The sequence below is a fragment of the Drosophila gunungcola genome (genome assembly GCF_025200985.1).
Source record: "Drosophila gunungcola strain Sukarami chromosome 3L unlocalized genomic scaffold, Dgunungcola_SK_2 000031F, whole genome shotgun sequence".
Taxonomy (NCBI): Eukaryota; Metazoa; Arthropoda; class Insecta; order Diptera; family Drosophilidae; genus Drosophila; species Drosophila gunungcola.
In genome coordinates this window covers 647,352-667,381 of record NW_026453183.1, presented here as the reverse complement: position 1 = coordinate 667,381, position 20,030 = coordinate 647,352, and the positions used below count along the sequence as shown (strand labels likewise).

Here is a 20,030-nt window from a genome sequence, read left to right as displayed (position 1 = left end):
ATTTTCCCAGCTAACATTCAACTGCTTGTTCCATTTGAGCCTCGATAGAGTTAAGGAAAGAAAGGTCGTAGTTTTATTAAATTTCGAATTAAAATCGCAGCCAGAAAGCGCAAAGTGCAGGGTATTCCGCGAACAGCCGCCAAGAAGGGCGATCGAAAACATGCAGTGTGTTCCCTGTTCCCCTCAACAATCCACAAAAACCCACACAAATACAACCGTCGGCCCCTGGAAACCGAGGGCGAACGCGTCAACGAATTTTTGTGTTACACACGTTTTTTTGTTTTGTTCTGCACGGCTGTATAACTGTGTGTGTGAGTCCGCTTTTCGCTCGCTTTTACTTTCTGCTGCTTGTGATTGCAATTAAACGGCGTTTTCCATCCGGAGAGTCGCGCTCTCCGGAGCGCCGAGAGAGCGCTTTTGGACCCGTTGCCTGGGCTTGGATCAGCTAGCAGAGGGCTGCGACGCCGACGCAGATAACGGGAACGGTGGCGAACGAGAGCGGGCTGAGCGGAGCGAGTTGGCTCTCATGGCGAGTGCGCGTGATTTTCTGGCTCTGAAATGCGGGCTTGCTGCCAACTGCGCTGCCGGCTCGCCGTCGACGCTGGCGCAGAGCGGCCGCTTGCTGCGGTGGTTGTTATTTTTGGTCTTGGTTTGATTTTTATTCGTCGTTTAAACTTGGTTGTGAGAGGGTAGCAGCTGAGCCCCGTAACTAGTTGCCCGCGATAGCGTCCCCGTCGCCGTTTAAACTTGGTCGCGAGAGGGAAGCAGCCCCAGTCCCTTTACTAGTCGCCCGCGATCGTGTCCCAGAAAGTGAAAGCACAGTGAGACACCTGGCCAGCACAAGTCTGCAGTTCCAGATCCTCCAGCATATTCTCATGGCCCCTGTGAGCGGCTGTTCGCCCACTGCCACCCACTCTCTGCAGGACATGAGCGCCGCTGCCGCGGCCATCGCTCTTGACATGAAGCCCAAGGGGGAGTGCCACCCCTTGGCCGCCGTCACTGCCACTGCCCTGCCGTCGCAGAAAATCAAGAAACGTGCGTACCTAGACTTAGGTCGAAGTTCCAGAAGTCGAACGAGTTATAGAATTCATTTGTTCTCTTAATTATGAGTTAGGGAAGTGCAAGTTATGGATGTTCCACTGTATGTATCCATGTATGTAAACTACATACTATGCATGCAGTTTGGCAACATAATATCTTCAAAATGAAAGAGATCTTAGAGCAATGTTAAATAGGATTATTTCCATTTTGCTTTTTTTTTAAATTTCTAGGATAAGGTTCAGAATTAATATGAATATACATATACCTATACATATACATATACATATGTATGTACATATGTACATACATATTTGCCATTGTCTCTTGATACAATGAACTGACAAAAACGCAGGAGTTTTACTGCATCAAATTCCAATGTTTGTTTACTTTAATTGATAAATTATTTTATTTTTCTCTTAAAAACTAAAGGGAATATCTTACCAATTTAGACATTTTCTCATTTCAATCATATTTTTACTGATGTGAACAGTGGTGCGGCGCAACGCCTCCGACAAGCTGAAGCTTATCCAAATGGTCCACGACAACCCAATTCTGTGGGATTCACGCCTTCCGAACTTCAAGGGCGCCGAGGAGGAGAAGAACCGCGCCTGGGAGCACATAGGTCGCGAGTTCAATGCTCCAGGGCGACGAGTAGCGCGGGCCTTCAAGTCGCTAAGAGAATCCTACCGTCGTGAACTGGCCCATGTCAAGCTGATGGGCAATGGCTTTAAGCCTAAATGGAGTCTTTACGAGGCCATGGACTTTCTGCGCGACGTCATCAGAGAGAGAAAGTGAGTACTACGAGAACTAAGCACATCACTGCAGTTAAAACACAAACATATATAGACATATAATTTAAATATCATACATCTAAATTAAATATCATATTTGTTTAAGTCACTATTCAACTATTTGGCCCGATCGTTTATATGTATAGTAAGTTTACGACCCAAACCTGAGCAAAAGAAAAGGCCTATGCTTGCGTTTAAAACACATATTATTGTTTTAACAAATTTGGTATTACAACTTAGTTGAAATACATTAACAGTTAAATATAAAAACAACTAAATAAGCGGTGAACATTCTCCCAAAAGTTCAAATCGATCGGATCAACACATTCAGTGATATACATATGTACATAGCTTTTAAAAGTTGTCATTAAGCGACCTTTTATGAATCCGAGTGGTTTTTACCTTAAGAAAATATAACCCAGTTTGTTTAAAATTAAACTGTCAACCGAATTTTAATGTAATTAGGGTTGGCATTCTGATTTATTCACTACATATTAATATATAATAAGTTATCTAAAACTGGCAAAGTGGTGGAGGAGAATTTGGTAGTACAAAATCAAAAACCATATACTCGTTATTTGTATAAACTTGGCTTTATCTTAATAAATAGCAGTTACCATATGTTTTTTGTTATAAAATATATCGTTTTACACATTCAAGTTATTAATGTTTACCGTTCGATAAACTACTAGCCATCAATCAAGTTATGAGCAAGGGTTAAAGTGCAGCTTGAATCATGTATGTATGCATGTGAGTTTGAGCTTCTCAGACAAGGCTTGATTCATGTTGAACTGAGAACTGTAAACTTGAGTCTAGCAGACTACGTCCCTAGATGACTCACCCTCCTCCCACCGATTTTGTTCATAAAGTCGAAAAGATTGTGAGTGGTTTTGGTGCCCGCACATGCAATGGTTTTTCCAAGTGTGGCCGTTTCTCCCTCTATGCATATACATACATACATATGTACGTAGTTTGTTTCCAGTAATCAGTGAAGCGAACTATGCTTAACGGGCTCAATCAAAAATTATTGCAGGGTAATTCCTCGAAGCTTATCGTTTCTCATGGAAGAAGCTTCTGATTAAGGCAACTGAACAAGAGTTTAGTGGGGCTATCATTTTGTTAGTCATAAATTAGAATTTGCAAAATATGTAAATCGCTAAATATTGCAAATTCTTATCGATTGAACAATGTATAAAAAATATTTAAGTAAAAAATTAGAGAACAAAATTGTAATTGGGTGGAAGACATCTGTTAAGAAATCGAGCGTACATTTAGATGCCAATAAAATTAGTAATATCCTGTTAAGATCCGTAATCCACTTTATGAACAATTCCTTATGAGCCTTTATACACAACGCATCCCACTTAGCCCTGTTGATTTGCATAAATACCCAGCAAGTCGGATGAATCTCAGCTATGTGTCTGAAAAAAACATCTGCCCAGCGAAAAATACAAGCAAATACAACGCACAGAGGGGCATATGGACACTAAGGAGCGGTAATGTCGAAAAAACCAATCCGAACAAAGAAATGACCGGGCCGGAGACCCGCAAATAGTCTCAGTCGAGAGTCTGCCCCGACCAATGTTCTGGCTCATATGGAGCCGTGCTCGAGCTGCGGCTGTGTGTTTTGTACTTTATGTATGTACATATTTATATGAAATAAGGCCATTTCCTTTCAATTGACTGTACCCACATGGGCAACAAGCAGTCGACGGCCCCGACACATGCCCGCGCACACTTACCCATGGTGTGTGTATATATTTAAATTTTATTATTTTGAGCTGATAACACACAGCTCAACGGGCCCGTCCAGTCGGGCAGCGCTTGAGCCGGAGCTATAGCCGCAGCTATTGCCATAGCCATAAAACAGATCTCGCCAAGCATACAACGGCGCAAGCAAATTGAGGGAAGCTGCAAACGCAAGACCAGAAAAAAAATATATACTGCTAGAGTGGCGGTGGCAGGGGCTATGGGGAAGGCGGCGAGAGAGCGATAAATTAATGAGAGCACTACGAAAATAACAATCAGCACTGAAGAATACGGACTGCGAGTGGACCAAGTTAGGAAAGAATCGTCGTCGCGATCGGGAAAGGGGCTAGTGAGGGAAAATGAGCGAGGTTCTGTTTAAATGGATGTGTATCAAATACACAAACATATACATATACAGATAAGTGTATGTGTGAGCAATTGAACGAATCGCTCGGCCCGGCTTCGGCCAGGGTTAAAAATATGCCCGTTAACCAGCCTAGTCGGTCCCGGCCAAGGGGTTGCTCTGACCCAGAGACGGGGCCTGGGGCCCTATGCCCACATTTACTCTTTACTCAGCTCTCTCTCTCGATCTGAGTATGTCGTACCTACACACACGACGCCACTTGGGTGTGAACGTTCTGTCGAGCTCTGTCTGTGTCACGCTTATGATTTAATAAGCAAATGAGCTGCGAAATTGTTGAAATTGTTTGGCTCTCCGTCATCCCCACCGTCCGAATCTGGCACCACGCCCCGAAATCACTGTCCGGCGAATTTCGTCTTGGAATGCTTTAGCCAATGCGTCACTGGGGAAAAGTGGGCGTGAACGCGTACTTGCCCTTTGTTTCCTTGCGGTGTGGGGGTCTTTAAATATCATGGGAGTAAAGCTTATCACAGGATTTGTATACATATGTATGTATATGTATGGGCTATGGGAGTGCTTTAGCCTTTTAGATATGATAATCATCATCATCATTTTTAATAAAATGGTTTCTAAGTGCAATTTGACAAATTCAATAGATAGACTACAAACCTCGAAAACCAACCATAAATGGTTTGGGACCTGGGCCGGAGCGGAAGCAAATATTGATAAGCCGAGCGTTTTAAAAGTTGAAAAGAAACCATACCACATTAGAGTCAAGACCTTAAAAGCCGCAAACAAATAGAGCCGTTCCCGATTGTGGAACATGTGAAAATACATTTCGCCGTGATTAGTCCTGCGGGCTATTTCGGCTTGGCAGACGAGTATCAGTTTTCAAATTTTCCAATTGACAACTACCTGCGGGTTATTTATATATGTGATAAGCTAGGGAGCGACAACGTCTGCGAAGAATGGAAAACGCGCTGTCCCTACGGTTGGCAGCCAACTGGGCCAGACCGCGACATTTGGCAAATATCCGAAGAGATGGGAAAGACCGAAAATAGCCACGTTCAGACGTTTCTGAGCACCCGCCCTTAGGGCAGCTGCATTTAATGGGAAAATGCGCTTGAAACTTGAGATGCGTTCAGGGAGAGACAGGAAACCATAATACTTGTTTGGGACATCGAAATAATTTTTTTGTTCTCGGCAGTTCTGTTGTGTTCCGTCTTCTTATATTAGTGCGTTGAAACGGCTTTTGGGGTTTGTATGCTTGAGTTTCCGTGTTGGAGCTGTGTGTATTCTTGGGATGAACATATTTTTCGGTACGTCCACAAGGCGCATATAACTCAAAAATCATGCTTAACTCCAGCTTGAGTTTATTAATTACAAACATCTCTAGCTAAACTTTGGAGTTGGATAAAATTACGTTTTCCAGGTACATACTTTTAATTTATACCTGACCCATTCTGACCCCGGGTTCGTCCTGGCAACTGGCATGACCCGTGTAATCGAAGATCTTTATATTAAATTTTTATCTTATGAATAACTTTTTAACTTATGACCGTTTTTAGAATTAGACTTAGCTTGTTGTAAGCGACAAGATACAAGCTACAAGCTTAATATTACCAGTACACACATATTTAATTAAATTTGTTCTTACAGGATTGTATATATTTTGTTCAACCGAAAATTTAGGCATTTTAAATTGACTAAATAGACGAGGGTGTTGATGCTGATTAAAAATATTTTATTGCAATACTGTGATTGAAGGTATATTTTGTAAGGACTGAATAACTCTTTTTTTGATAGGGAAACGGAAACTGGACGAGGGTGTTGATGCTGATTAAGAATACTTTATTGCAAACTGTGATTGAAGGTATATTTTAAAAAGGACTGAATAACCTTTAATGGGGAACAGGAAACTGTATTCGTTTTTCACTTAAATTATCGAACCATGCTATTTTTTATTTCAAAAAGTTTAAGATCTCAGTCAGTTTAGGGGTACAATTTAAAAATTATAATTGGTAATTATTAAATTATGAAAGTATGCCTTAACGCGTTTTTCTGCTCATATATTTTAAAATTTAACACATCAATTTTGATAATAAAATTAATTTCCGGCCCAATTGGGACTTTCATTAATAACACTGGCTTACAAATTTAAATCGCTGAAATCCTTCAGAGATCAAACCTTGGTTTTCCGGTGCAAATGTAAGAGTAAATAACGTTTTCCATGCCAATTTTATTTTTTATCTCCAGTTCTGCTCTGCAAAAAATCTTGAGTGTTATTTATTGAATCAGAGAGTCCATCTGCACCGAAAATTAAGGTTTGATGTCTGGAGGATTTTATCGATTTAAATTTGTAAGCCAGTGTAAGAAGCTAAACCAAACAAAAATATTATTATAAGGCAAAAAAAGTCATGCTTTGGGTAATTTCTAATTTCAGGCAGAAGTTTGCAACGCAGTGAAGAATACAGTTCCGACCATATAAAGTATATATATTCTTGATTCGGAGAGTCGATCTAGGCATGTTTGTCCGTTTCTATGCAAACAATTATTTCAGATTTAAAGCTATCGGAAAAAAACTTTTCCAAAAGTTTTCTTCCTGTTGGGATAATGTATAAGTCTAAGCGAGCCGGATTGGACGGCTAATATATATATATATATATATAGGAACAATCACGGGGAAAAAAAATTGCAACTTCGCGGTATTTTAAAATTTTTTTTTAGTTTTTCGAGATATAGTAATTGATTATTTCTGAATTATTTATACTACAAAAAATAAAAGAAAAAAATATTTTAACATATATACTTTTCAATTTTTTTTAAATTTCGTTCATAGGAACGATCAATTTAAATATAAATGTATATGTTTTAGAGACTAATTTATTCAAATCGTACATATTTTATAGCTGGAACCATCAAAGCTTCAATATTTTTATAAGCATATAAATCTAAATTTGGATGTTTCAAAGAATATTTAATTTTTGCAAAAGCTTTTTTCATTAATTTTTCTGATTGTTCATATGGGAGCCATATGATAAGTCGTCCGATCCGGCTCGTTCCGACTTATATAATACCTGCAATACCGAAAAACAACTTTCGGGAAAGTTTCGTGTAGATAGCTTTAAAATTGAGAGACAAGTTTGCGTAGAAACGGACAGACAAAGAGACGGACATGGTTAGATCGACTGTCCTAGTGATGCTGATCAAGAATATAAACTTTGTAGGGTCGGAAATGTCTCCTTTACTGCGTTGCAAACTTCTAACTTCTAACTGCAAGGGTTATATGACTTTCTAAGCGTAATTACGTATTAAGAATATGTAAATACACTACAGGCTTCTAGAAACTACTAAAATTATATGTGCAAAAATCAATAATTATTTGCCTTATTTAAAGCAAAATTTGGCAAGCCGAAGTTTATATACCCCTGCAAAAATTTAATATTCTCTATAACATCTCAATTTCAAATTAATTTAGTATATGTTTAATAACATTGAAGCAATGAAGATTTCCAGATCAATTATATGTGTAGTGCAGGTATATGATATCGTTTTCCGATTTTTATAAAACTAAAAGCATAATTTCTAATTATGAAACCATATGTCCAAAATAATTAAAAATTAAAAACTTTAAATTAAAGAAGTTAACATTTTGTTTCTTTTATTTTTTAAATATTCCGATTGTATGCATAGACGCTAAATGATAAAGTCGTCTGATTTTGACCAAATTTAAACCGCAATTCTTAAATATAAAAATCATTATCAAATATCGAGGAACTACCGAAATAAAAAATTTTAACCAAAACCGTAATCGAAATAGTTATATTAGTTGTAACCGTAACAGTAACCAAACCGATATTTGATTCCGTTCTAATCTTTGCTTCATACGGTCGGAAATGTTTCCTTCACTGCGTAGCAAACGTGTGACTGAAATTATAATACCCTCTGCAAGGGTATAAAAACTGCATTCCTTCGTCGCGGCTATATTGTTGCCACCTAAAAAATGTATTAATATTTAGTTACAAAACTTCACTTTTGCTTACATTAACGATATTTTTTTTTAAATCGCATGATGTGGAGTTTTAACTCGCCATTCTAATACCTCCCTTTTTGCTTGTATCTATTTCAGAGGAGCTTCCCATGCAACCGATCTCAGTCTGACCGCCTATGGGCATATTCATAGCAACAACAATAATAACAGCAGCAGCATGGGAGTTCCCGGAAAGGCAGTATCCCTAAAGCTGTCCACGCCATTTAACGAGTCGGCCGCAGTGTTGAACCTATCCAAGTGCTCTTCACTGAACGTGAGCGGCGATGACTACTACTGCGACTACTATGTTAAGCCGGAGCTGGATCTCACGATGGGTGGTGCTGGTAGTAGCAGCAGTGGCAGCAGCTCCGGCGGCGGACCACTTCCGCTGCCCGCCCATCAGCACCAGGTGCACAACGACAGCCGGGTTAGCTCAACACGTAACGAGCACCAGCACCTACAAAACAGCTACGATGACATTGACGCCAGCTCGATTCACAGCGGGGACGAAGATCCCGGCCACGTATCCGACGGAGTGGAGGAGCTGGAGGCAATCGACGCTGACTTTCCCTATCCGCTTATCCTGGACTCCAACTCACGCGGGAGCACCAATGCTGGCGTGGATGAGGTGGCTTCGTCGCGCAAGCGCCGCCGCAACGTTGAGCAGGATGGCCTGGAGAGCGGCAATGGCGACGGTGATGCTGTAATTGATGGCGACGACTATGAGGAGCAGATGCTGCAGCAGCACCGCCATCTCCGGCAGCAGCAGGGCGCAGCTGTCACCGGAGGCCTGGATCTGCCACCCCCGCAAACTGTACGTGAGGTACTCAACTCCAAGTTTTGTGGCTTTATCTCGGCTAAGCTGAACAGCATGGAGGACTCGGAAGCGGATAATTTAATGAACCGCATTCTTTTATTACTGGTTCAAGTGCAGCAGTGCGAAGGGTCCACAAAATAGGTGACCAGTGAGAAGAGCGCTTAATGCGCGGGGTGTAGCTATAATAGCCGAGAAAAGCTCATTATGGATTGATGCAGCTGCTCAAAGCACTCGCAACGAATTGATTTCTTGTCGTTCGTTCTGACTTCCCTTGCCATAAGAATTATAAAACTTACTTGCCAATGCCAAATTTGTGCCATACCAAAAATATCAATCAAGCAACTATAAGAATGGTTTTTCAAAGAAACACTTGTTTGCTTTGCTCTCATTTACAACAAAGAAAAAACTCAAAGAAAAGACAACACAAAGACAAAAAACAAAGAAAGTAGGTAAAGTATGAGAATTAGTAAAATAAACCTTAAATGTTACTGTCGTTTTAAGTATACCAACTGTAAATCATACTCATGCCAACGTTTCATCACATGATTCTATTCTTTTTCTTGAAACTATTTTACGATTTAAAACATAACCACCTTCTTGTTAAATTGAAGATTTAGAAATAAGGATCCTCCATTGGAATAGCTTTTAATACAAACTAGCTATCATTTTACATTCAGTTGAACAACGAAGTGAATATTTATAATTTTCTGAAAGCAAACAATTATGCTTTCCACATTTTGTCATTATTTACGGTTTTGAATAAAACTCCATAAAATGTAGAGTAGGTAGTTTTTATTATCTCCGACTTGTAACTAAAACGTTTACCAAGACTTGCTTACACAAGCTCTCCGGAGTCTTACTTGTTTTGGAACTGTTTTAAAAACAAAAAGTTAAGCAGGCAGCTCCTGCCTCACTCACAGCCCGCATGGCCCATAGCAAACTCATACTTATACATCAAGCCAGATGACACGCATGCGTTGCCGTAAATACCATCTTCAAACCATTAATACATAGGGCCTCACAAAAGCAAAGAACAAAGACAAAACATGAAAACAGCACATGCGCCACTTATGACATCCTCGCACATTAGAAAGACCCAAGGTAAGCAGATGTAGCTATGCCAAACTGATACGGACCAAATCGCGACCGGGTAGCGCTGCTTATTAATGAAACCCAAAGACCAGAAGCAGCTCAGGGCACCACGAGCAGATTGAGGCATATCCACATCGAAATCAAATGTAAACAACCCTTATCATGAGACTCGGCCTGGCCGAACCGAAACCGCTTACAGCCTCAAACCATTAAGGAAATTGCAAAATATCAGCCCTGGCTACAATGCAGCAAAAACTGGTTTTCCTACCCAATGATGGCTGAATGGATTCATTGTTAGCCGTCTTTTAGTAACGGGTAAGGGATGCTGCTTGGAATATCGCTTGTGATTTGACGGAATGGGGCTAAACAAAAATTGGAGGCAAATAAAAAGAGATTACAGTTCGGAAAGTTATATATTAATTGTATAGATCAAGGAATCTGTCCAAAATAACTTAACCCCTTATTTGCGGCCAGAAACAGCGTAAAAACTCATGGGTTTCAGAGGTTGAAAAAACTCAAGCACTTTTTTTACCCTTGCAAGGGATATTATAATTTTAGTCAAAAGTTTGAGACGAAAAGAAGAAAGCATTTCTTATCCTATTAAGGGGTCATAAACAGATAGAAGGTCGAAAGAAAGTAAATTTTTTTCTGAGAAAATTATTAAGTTTAGCTATCTAATATTTTGTACACATATTATATTAAGTTAAAGCTATATTTTAAGACTAAGTATTGGACAAAATATTTATTTGGAAATGAGCTACAGCCAATCTCCGGGAGCTCCTCTAGGGTGACTACAATATCTTTGGACTGAATCCTCCGAAATCTAAAAATCAAAGAGATGTCGTTAAAGTATTGTCTATTATCTAGTATTATTAATCTAAGGAATAAGCAAAATAGAATTTATTAACAAAACATCGGTTTCTCAAAAAAATTGATTTTTGTGCCAAAATTTCGGTAATTTATAATTTATAAAAAAATATCGGAAAAAAATTCTTAGATTAATTACTAAAAACATATTTAAGAAGCTCGTGTTAAAATTCGAGACTAATCGCCTTAGTCGATTTTGAGTAATGTTGGTCACCGTCTTTCAAAACACAAATTTGAGTAAAACGCGTTAAAGTTTGTACTTGCACTTTCAAGCACTCTGAAATGCCTTCAAAATTATACACCGGAACGATTTTGCATTTTCAGTGTTTATTCTTAATTATCAGGCCTGTTCCAGTTTTTAGTTCCGAAAGATTCATACGGAATCTAAATTTCCTCTGTTAATTCTCTGTTAGCTTCCGTAAAAATCTCACGGAAACTTTTCACCAAGAATTTGGCTTCTTTTAAAATACTTTGCGATAACTTAAAGTGCAAATGATATTTTTATTTTATTCTTTGATGTTTTAAGAACATTGTTGAATAACAGATTTGGTTATAAGTAACATGTTTGGCTTTTTAAAATTTATTTTGTGATGGCATCTCAGAATCGCTTCGATTCTAACCTAATGAAGTTTTGCAAATCATCCGCCCCAGCTCTAGTTTTTGAAAGATTTGATAAAAACAAAGCAAGGGACGAAAAAAAAAATTATTTTCTTGGGACTTATTTTTATGGAAGTGCTTTTCGTTTTGGTTTTACATGGTAAGAAGTGTAAATTATCTAAGTTTAGTTTAAAAGAGTTTTTGTTCTTTTAACCCTTTAATTTAATGTCTTTGGCAACTTTGGTCCCAAACACTACATGAGAAAAGTTTGCAATACTGATGCCAAGCAGTTGATTTACACGAGTTGTTCAACACTTTTGCTAAGTAAACTTTGTTATTTTTGTCTACCAATGATTTTTGACTGATTTTATAAAATAAATGTGCCACCAATAATGCACAAAGATTAGGAACAGCAGCGGGCAAATGTTGATAAGGGATTTGCCTGGAAATCTTAGGCAAATCATTGGCTTCTGTTAAGACCAGTAGCGACAGTCAGCTGTTTTATTTCCCCCCAAATAATAATTTCCCTAGGAAATTTGCTAGCAAGCAAGGCAAGTTTAAAGGGAAATCCGCCAATTTTAACGAATTCACTTCCGAGTGAAAACTGGAACAGGCCTGTATATGTACATTAAATGACGTAACCAGCGACTGTAAACAAACTACTTCATATATCGCGCACAAACTTCACAAAATTTCAAAATCGGTTCAGTAGAGGCTTTTTTATTCATCCAGCCCCAGTACTTTTTTGAAAGAAGGTATAAAAGACGAGAAAGACGGCGGACATTATACTACCGATCAGTACGTCCGAGTTGTACTAATTAAAGCTCCAAAATACATTTCAATTAAAATTGGACAAAAGCGTTTGCATTGGTAAAAGGCAAAAACAAGGATAATTTCAAGTCTAGAACTAACAAATGTTTTTTCTGTGATACCCTAGCGCGTCGAAAGCGTATCGACTATATTCCCCGATAGGGCGTGCTGTTGTAACTCATGAATACAGGATGGTCCACGGAAAATGTCAAATGGAGTCACAACGTTCTCTTATGGTGATCTTGAAGAATAAGTATTCATGGAGATTCCAGACGAATTCAATGAGTTCATGAAAAAATAAGAATCTGGTGCGCAAGGCAGCAAGCACCCTCTGCGGAATATACCTAAGCTGGAAGTTCTCAGTGATTCACGAATCCTGTTTGCTTAATAAGGAGGGGTTTAATTTCGATCTTCACCCAACAGAGCAAATTCCGAGCTCTTTCGAAAAACGACAGAAAGGAAAACTTGTGCTGGTACGATCTACGTTGACATTATAGCCAGTACAAACGTGTGGCCCAACAAAAGCACGAGCTCGATACGCGCGACCCTTTTGTTCATTGTGGATAATTGAATTCGCCAGGAAAACACAAATAAAATCTTATAGAAACATTTATTAAAATATTCAAACTTAGTACGGCTCTAATATGCCAAAATTGTAGTTTTCAAAACAGGGATAGAGGTTGGAGTAAAAATTTTATTATAAAGATTGTTATAAATGCTACAGAGAACTTAAAAGGGTCACTGTGGCCAAAATGTTGAAATTTTTAAGCGGCTTACGAATTCTTTGGATTCAATATCACTTCTGACTAGATTGTGATTCTACGATTTACTAGAGTAGGTATATAAAGCAAAATTATTATATTCTAGAAAAGGACGGAAACCTTACATTTTGATCCCAGTTCAAACCACCAAGGGCAAATTTGATAATGGGAACTCCAAACGGGAGAGCACTATTCTAAATTAGGACGGACAATGAAAATAAATAAGAAATAATAAATAATAATGTAAATGAAACATCTACTTTGGTTAAAGTAAAAAAAACAACAACAATTCACTAAAAGTGGCCAAATACATAAGAAATTAAAATAAATATATAACAAAGTCAAAAGCCTTACTAAAATCTGTATATATAACAACAGTCTGCATTTTATTATTAAATCCTTTAACTATAATAGATGTCAATTCAAGTAGTAAGTAAGTATTTAAGGATGAAATTCGCTTTACAAAACCATGTTGATAATGTCATATTAGCGAAGAACACAATTGTTGCAAATGTGAAGTAAAAAGGGCTCAAATGCTTTAGGCATTGCAGAAAATTTAGAAATGCCTCTATAATTTTGTACATCCGATTTCCCTCACTTTTTATGGAGAGGAATAATAATGGAAACTTTCCAGATAATTGGAAAAATTGATGTTGAGGTAGGCAAATAACACAGTTTAAGGATCGGTTTACAACTGGAGAGCTAGATGAAAAGGTATGCGTATCAAGGCTAATTGATTCTTAAATGTTTCTTGCAGTCTCAACACGATCAGACATCGCATATAACGTGAATATCTAGAGTCAATTCAATACCAATTACACCGTTGATCGCTGGAAGGCAGCCAAACACCGTTTGGTCGGACTCCTCCTTAGGAAAGCTGAGGTAGAGCTTTACGGCGTGGTAGATTCAGACCCCAGTCTAAATTACAAAAATTAAAAACATCTCTTACAAACACGTGACACGCGTATACACATCAAACCATTTATTAATTTGATCGCTCGCGATGATCGCTTTCTAATCTTGTTTTGGGTGAAAGTCGGCATCTAAAGCGAGTCTTCAGTCTTTCGGAAGAGTCGCTGGAGACATTCTCTGAAAGGATCGCCTAAGTGTCGCCTAAACGAGCGTTGAGAGATTATAAAAGATTTCTTTCTTATTTTTTCATTGTTCTTATAATTAAATTTGTTTGTTCTTTATTTTTACACAAAATTGACAATTATAAATGAAATAAAAAAAAAATTAATCAAAAAATAAATCACTAACAAAAATATAAAGAAGTGAATGATATTTTTCTTCTGTTCCGCGCAAAGTAAAATTAACACATAATTCATCCGGTAGAACGGCTTTTAAAGTGTTCCGAACAAATGAAGTCACATCGCTGTCACCTAGTTGCTGAATTTTATTTTTCTAAAATAAAAAAATATGTTTTAGTACGCATAAATATATTTTAAGAAATTTATAAAATTTTTTATTTTACCATTTTGTTGTATAATTTATAATTTAATAAGGTAAATTTGGCTTCGCAAATATAATGAAGGATTGCAAATTTTAACGCAACGGCAAGTGCAAAGGGGGTGACGCAATACGGTCAAAGAAGAGAGCAAGACTTAACGCAAAGGGAAAGCCAAAAAAGGAAGGATTTTGATGAAACGGCAACTCGAAAAAGCGCTACGCAATACGGTCAAGAGAAAAAGAGACAACGGAAAAAGCTGAAAAAGGTCACTTTAGAAAAACCACGTTAAGCATCAAGAGTGAAAAAAAAGGGAAGATACTGTCAAAAATAATATATGTTTGTAAGTTTGCGATTCAGCAGCGATTCGCAGATCGAAATTCGGTCCAAAAGGTTTTTGTATTTTGTGTACTTAGTATTTTTGTTTACTAAACTCTGTAATGCTCAGCAGGACATCTATAATGAAACCGAGGCATTTTCCAACTTGGACGACAAGGAAGGGAAGCTGATTGCGTTGTTATGACGGGTTTGCAATGGAGACCACCACAGTTTCCAAAAAGGGCTAGGATCCCCGTATATGTGGGAGTTATTTTATGCCAGAGATACAGCAGTAATGCATTGTGGTACTGCGAGCAGAATTTGCAGCTTGCGCTTTAGTTTTCAGCCATTTTTATACAAAACAGATTTTATATTCAAAAGACATCAAAAAATGCGCCAACCTTGCATATAGAAAAGAGCTGTTGTAGTGGTGGCACAAACAAAATATTGTTCAACATCGGTATTTTCCGGTATTTTTTTTTTTAAATGTTCGGGGCGAATGGTTTTTAATCGCATTTGAAAATTGCATTTATTTTAAATGCGGCATTTAGCCTTATGGGATTCCCTGTGTAAATAAATGCGCATTAGGCTAAATGCGTTTTAATGCGCCAATGGAATCAGGCTATAAATAAATGCGCATTAGGCTAAATGCGTTGTAAAGCGCCAATGGAATCAGGCTATTAGTCGAGCCGAAAACGAAGGCAGACTTAAAGCAAAAAGTGGAGGTGGCCGTAAAATGAAGATATCCGAACGGGCAGACCGGCTTACCATGCGTAAGGTCAACAAGAACCCGCAAATATCGATGCGAACCCTTGCCAAGTAGCTTAACATGATCAGCAAGCCGGCAGAATATTGAGACCAAAATAATGATGTACTACAACGATGGTCCCATCAGAGTATTGCGCAAAAGACTTACAGCGCTGGAATGTTGGAACATAATACCAACTGTTAAGTTTGGCAAATTGTTGGTCATGACTTGGAAAAAAGGTCGAAGATCTACCATTCATTGAAAATACTATGAATGCAGAGCAGTATTTGAGAATTCTAAAGACCCATTTAAATCAAAGTGCGGACAAATTTGGCTTTATCACCGACAATAAGCCAAATTTTAAATTTTATCATGACAATGATCTTAAAGCATAATGTGCGGACTTGGTATTCCTTCTCAGAGCCCTGACCTTAATTAGAAAATTTGGAAATTCAATGAAAAAACGCCTACAGCATGCACTGAATGCTAAGGGGGGTCATACAAAATATTAAAATTAATTTAAGATAGTATAAGTTGTTAAAAATTTAGATTTAAACTTAGCTTTAGCTTTTTGTGAACAGAATTTCTTAGCAATGTCAAAAATGTAAAATGTTATATTTTGTATAATTTTGGATTCCTATTGCATTTTTTTGTTTCTGTTTTTTAACTATTTAGCTAGGCACTCTCCAACTTAAAAACAAAACGCATTAAACAAAATTGATAATATTTAACAGAAGGTGTTTGTTTTTACATGTTAAGTCAAAAATAAAATTTTTTCGGTGTTTAGGAGTTTCTTGACAAACTGTATGTTTACATGTCATACGATGACTCTGCCGTTTTAGTTCCCTTAATTCACTCCGCTATACTTATCAAGTAAAAGCAAAACAGCCGAAAAACAAAAACAAATTCGATGTGTAGGCCGCATGCGCAGCGGCACAAATAGTTTGCGAGCCCAGTTTAAAAGTTCGCTATCTTGAATCTTTCACAGTCGTCATAAAACAAGTCACGCAGATCAAATTTGAAAAGCGCCCCGATCGGACGTCGATATCCTAAAGCTCCCATGGGAGCAATCGGATATAATTTGCAAGAATTGAAGATATTTCGCGCAGTGTAATCGCTATTGACATGCCTCTTTCCAAATCGTAATTATTTATGCATACCTTTATCAGTGTAATAGGTCGTACCGATCAGCCGTCTATATTCTATAGCTTCCATAGAAATCGCTTAAAATTGTATACCATTAAGGATATTTTGTGCAGTGTATAGCTATGTACAAGAATCTGTCCAAATCGTATTGTTTTATGCATACTATGTTCAGGGCAATAGTGCGGGCCGATCGGACGTCTATATCTTAAATCCCAGAAAAACAATGGGGTGAAGCTTAAAATTTTATTTTTTTCAGGATATTTGGCGCAGTATCTTTTTATTTTATGCATACTTTTATCAGGTTAAAATGGCGTACCGATCAGTCGTCTATATCCTATAGCTCCCATGGGAATGATCGGGTGAAATCGGTCCAAATTTGGTGCTTTTCAATATATTTCGCGCAGTGTATAAGCTATTGACATCCATTTTTCCAAGTCTTATTTATTTACACATACCTTGATCAGGGTTAAAACGCTGGCCGATCGGACGTCTATCTTATAGCTTCCATAGGAACAATTTTTAAAAGCTGAGAAAATATCCCTTTTTTTCTATTTTTATATGACATTTTTCAGTATAAGCTATTGTCATGAAAATATATAAATCTAATTTATTTATGTATACCTTGCTCAGGGTAAAAGTTTTTGCCAATCAGACATGTATATACTACAGCGGCCACATAAAATTAATTAATTAAATTGGTTACATATAGGTAATATTTTTATAACCTTGCAGAGCGTATTATAATTTTGATCAGAAGTTGGTAACGCAGTGAAGGAAACGTTTCCGATCCCACAAAGTATATATATTCTTGTTTAGGATAAATAGGAAAGTCGATATAGCCATGTCCGACTGTCCGTCTGTTTGACTGTTTCAATACCGTTTAAAACGTTGTTTGTTTCTGAAACTTTCACTGTCGTTCAAAAGCATGTCTACACAGGTCAAGTTTGAAAAGCGACCCGATCGGACGTCTATATCATATAGCTCCCATAGGAACAATCGGCTATAACTTGCAAGAATTTAAGATATTTCGCGCAGTGTAAAAACTATTGACATGCATCTTTTGAAATCGTATTTTTTTATGCATACCTTGATCAGGATAGCCTATTGCCCCCTTAGAAACAATAGGGTGAAATCGCTTAATATTTTATACTTTTCAGGATATTTCGTGCAGTATATAAGCTATGTTGGCAGCCACAGCTGTGGCTCATCAAAACATAAACAAAGTCAACAGGTCAGCCATCTTTGTTCGGAAGGATGAGCTCTGTGTTGGTTTTGGCCAACGAATGTGGTCGTTGGCCCCATAGTGGCATGTATGCATTTGTTTTTGGATGCATTAACCGAAGACCAATCTGCCATGTTACGTTTCAGAAATTCCGATAGAAAGCTCTTCTGTTAGGAAAACCACTGTTATATCAGCCGTTTGAGATGCAGCCATCGTGCTTTTAAAATTATATTTCCACATTGCAGTTTTAAAATGCATAAGTAAACAATTAAAAAGCGTTTTAAGAAGATTTTGTAAAATGAATTTGAAGAGTTTTTGTGTGTTTAAGCCGTTGAAATCCATCCTGTTGTCCTTGTTAATTAAACGTTAAAGTAAGTGGTCATATGCCCTCTTTCCGCACAGTCCATCCGTTGGAAACGGTTGAAATTTTCAACAAATGTGAAACTCCGATTTCCACAGATCACATCCACCTTCGGTTTTCAGCTGATCTGAACAACTGTGGCTCCCCAAAACTTAAACAAAGTCAACAGGTCAAACATCTTTGTTTAGGCTTTGATGAGTTACAGCTGTTAGGATCAGCTCAAATCGGAAGGTGGAAGGTATATTTTTCTGTGGAAACCTGTTTTTCAGGGACTGCGTGGACCGCAGAAACATCGGCTAACTATCGCATAAATTAGTCCGTCAAAGTCCGTCAAATTTTAACGGCGCACTAACTGGGAAGTTTTTGGAACGACAAAGCGAGTCGAGCGGAGTTTACTTCTAACACCTTTTGAGATTTGTTCAAATGTATGTATAAATATATTTTTTAAGACATAACCTCAAATTTTGCAACTTTGAGTTGTTTTTTGTATGGAATGAACAGGCAACCCAAAAGGACAAGAAAAATGCTATTTTAACTTTTTACACAGCCGCAACAGCTTATATAAACTTGACACGGCTTTGGTAACGGCAAGCAGAAAATTTAGCTGAATTTAACTTATAGTACTTTTGAAAACCCTGACATCGGTGGCAGTCCACCATTTACCATTCTAGCAAGAGGAGTTTGATTTGTTTGTGTGACAAACAACCATTCCTTTTGAAGGGAAATATCCTCTACTGTTTTTATATTTCCTTTAAAAACCAGTTTTTTCTTATATTAGAACTTTAATTTAGCTTGGTTATAAAATACATTAACAAAAATTTACAGCTAGGTTGAATAAATTAAAAGTATTATATTCATAAGCTGCTAAAGTAAAAAGTCAATCTGGGACATAGAAAGCAAAAGTTACAATAACTGTATAGCAAAAAAAAAGAAAAAAGTTTTTTTTTAACAACAAAGTTGGATAGATTGTATGGTAGCTATACGATATATTCGTCCCATCCTTATTTTTTTAATATATATTTTGCCAAAGAATTTAAAAAAAAACGATTGGTTAAGTTTCAATTCAATTTCTTTATTTTGGCCAAAAAAAGTGGTCGTTGGCCCCACAGTTCATACGCCGCTCCATGTTAGCATACGTCAGATTGTTTGTTTTTTTTTCTATGTAGTGTGTGTGTTGAAATACAAATACAAATTGCTTCTTAAAAAAATTATTGAATTGGTTTTAATATTAATTTATGATAGAAGCTGGAGAGACTATGTCACTAAAAAACAACATTTTTATACCCTTGCAGAGGGTATTATAATTTCAGTTTATACCCTTGCAGAGGGTATTATAATTTCAGTCAGAAGTTTGCAACGCAGTGAAGGAGACATCTCCGACCCTATAAAGTATATATATTCTTGATCAGCATCACTAGGAGAGTCAATCTAGCCATGCCCGTCTGTCCGTCCGTCCGTTCGTCCGTTTGTCCGTCCGTTTCTACGCAAACTTATCTCTCAGTTTTAATGCTATCTGCATGAAACTTTCGCAAAAGGTTGTCTTTCTATTGCAGGTAATATATAAGTTGGATCGAGCCGGATCGGACGACTATAGCATATAGCTCCCATAGGAACAATCGGAAAAATAAATAAAATAAAATTACAATCTTTGCTGTTTTTTAATTTTTTTTTGGTTCTTCTAAATTTAGTAAAGGTTAAATATTTCAGCATTACGGTTTAAATTACATCCAAATCGGACGACTATAGCATATAGCTCCCATAGGAACAATCATAAAAATAAATAAAAAAAATTATAACTTTAGTGTTTTTTAATTATTTTTTTAGTTCCTAGAGATATAGTAATGGTTAAATATTTCAGAATTACGCTTTAAA

General features: G+C 37.4%; 1 protein-coding gene across 1 annotated transcript; it reads left to right on the top strand.

Annotated features, from left to right (window-relative positions):
- The first annotated feature begins 559 nt into the window (after positions 1–559).
- Positions 560–9,568, top strand: LOC128260226 (uncharacterized). The gene is made up of 3 exons (XM_052993040.1): positions 560–1,035; positions 1,532–1,832; positions 8,072–9,568. The coding sequence occupies exons 1-3, from the start codon at positions 876–878 to the stop codon at positions 8,928–8,930; spliced, it is 1,320 nt and encodes a 439-aa protein (XP_052849000.1). The 5' UTR covers positions 560–875; the 3' UTR covers positions 8,931–9,568.
- The last annotated feature ends 10,462 nt before the right edge of the window (positions 9,569–20,030 follow it).

Coding starts and splice junctions, on each gene's coding strand:
- LOC128260226 (XM_052993040.1), top strand. CDS start 876: ATGGCCCCTGTGAGCGGCTGTTCGCCCACTGCCACCCACTCTCTGCAG. Junction 1,036..1,531: donor GTCGCAGAAAATCAAGAAAC/GTGCGTACCTAG, acceptor TGATGTGAACAG/TGGTGCGGCGCAACGCCTCC. Junction 1,833..8,071: donor GACGTCATCAGAGAGAGAAA/GTGAGTACTACG, acceptor TATCTATTTCAG/AGGAGCTTCCCATGCAACCG.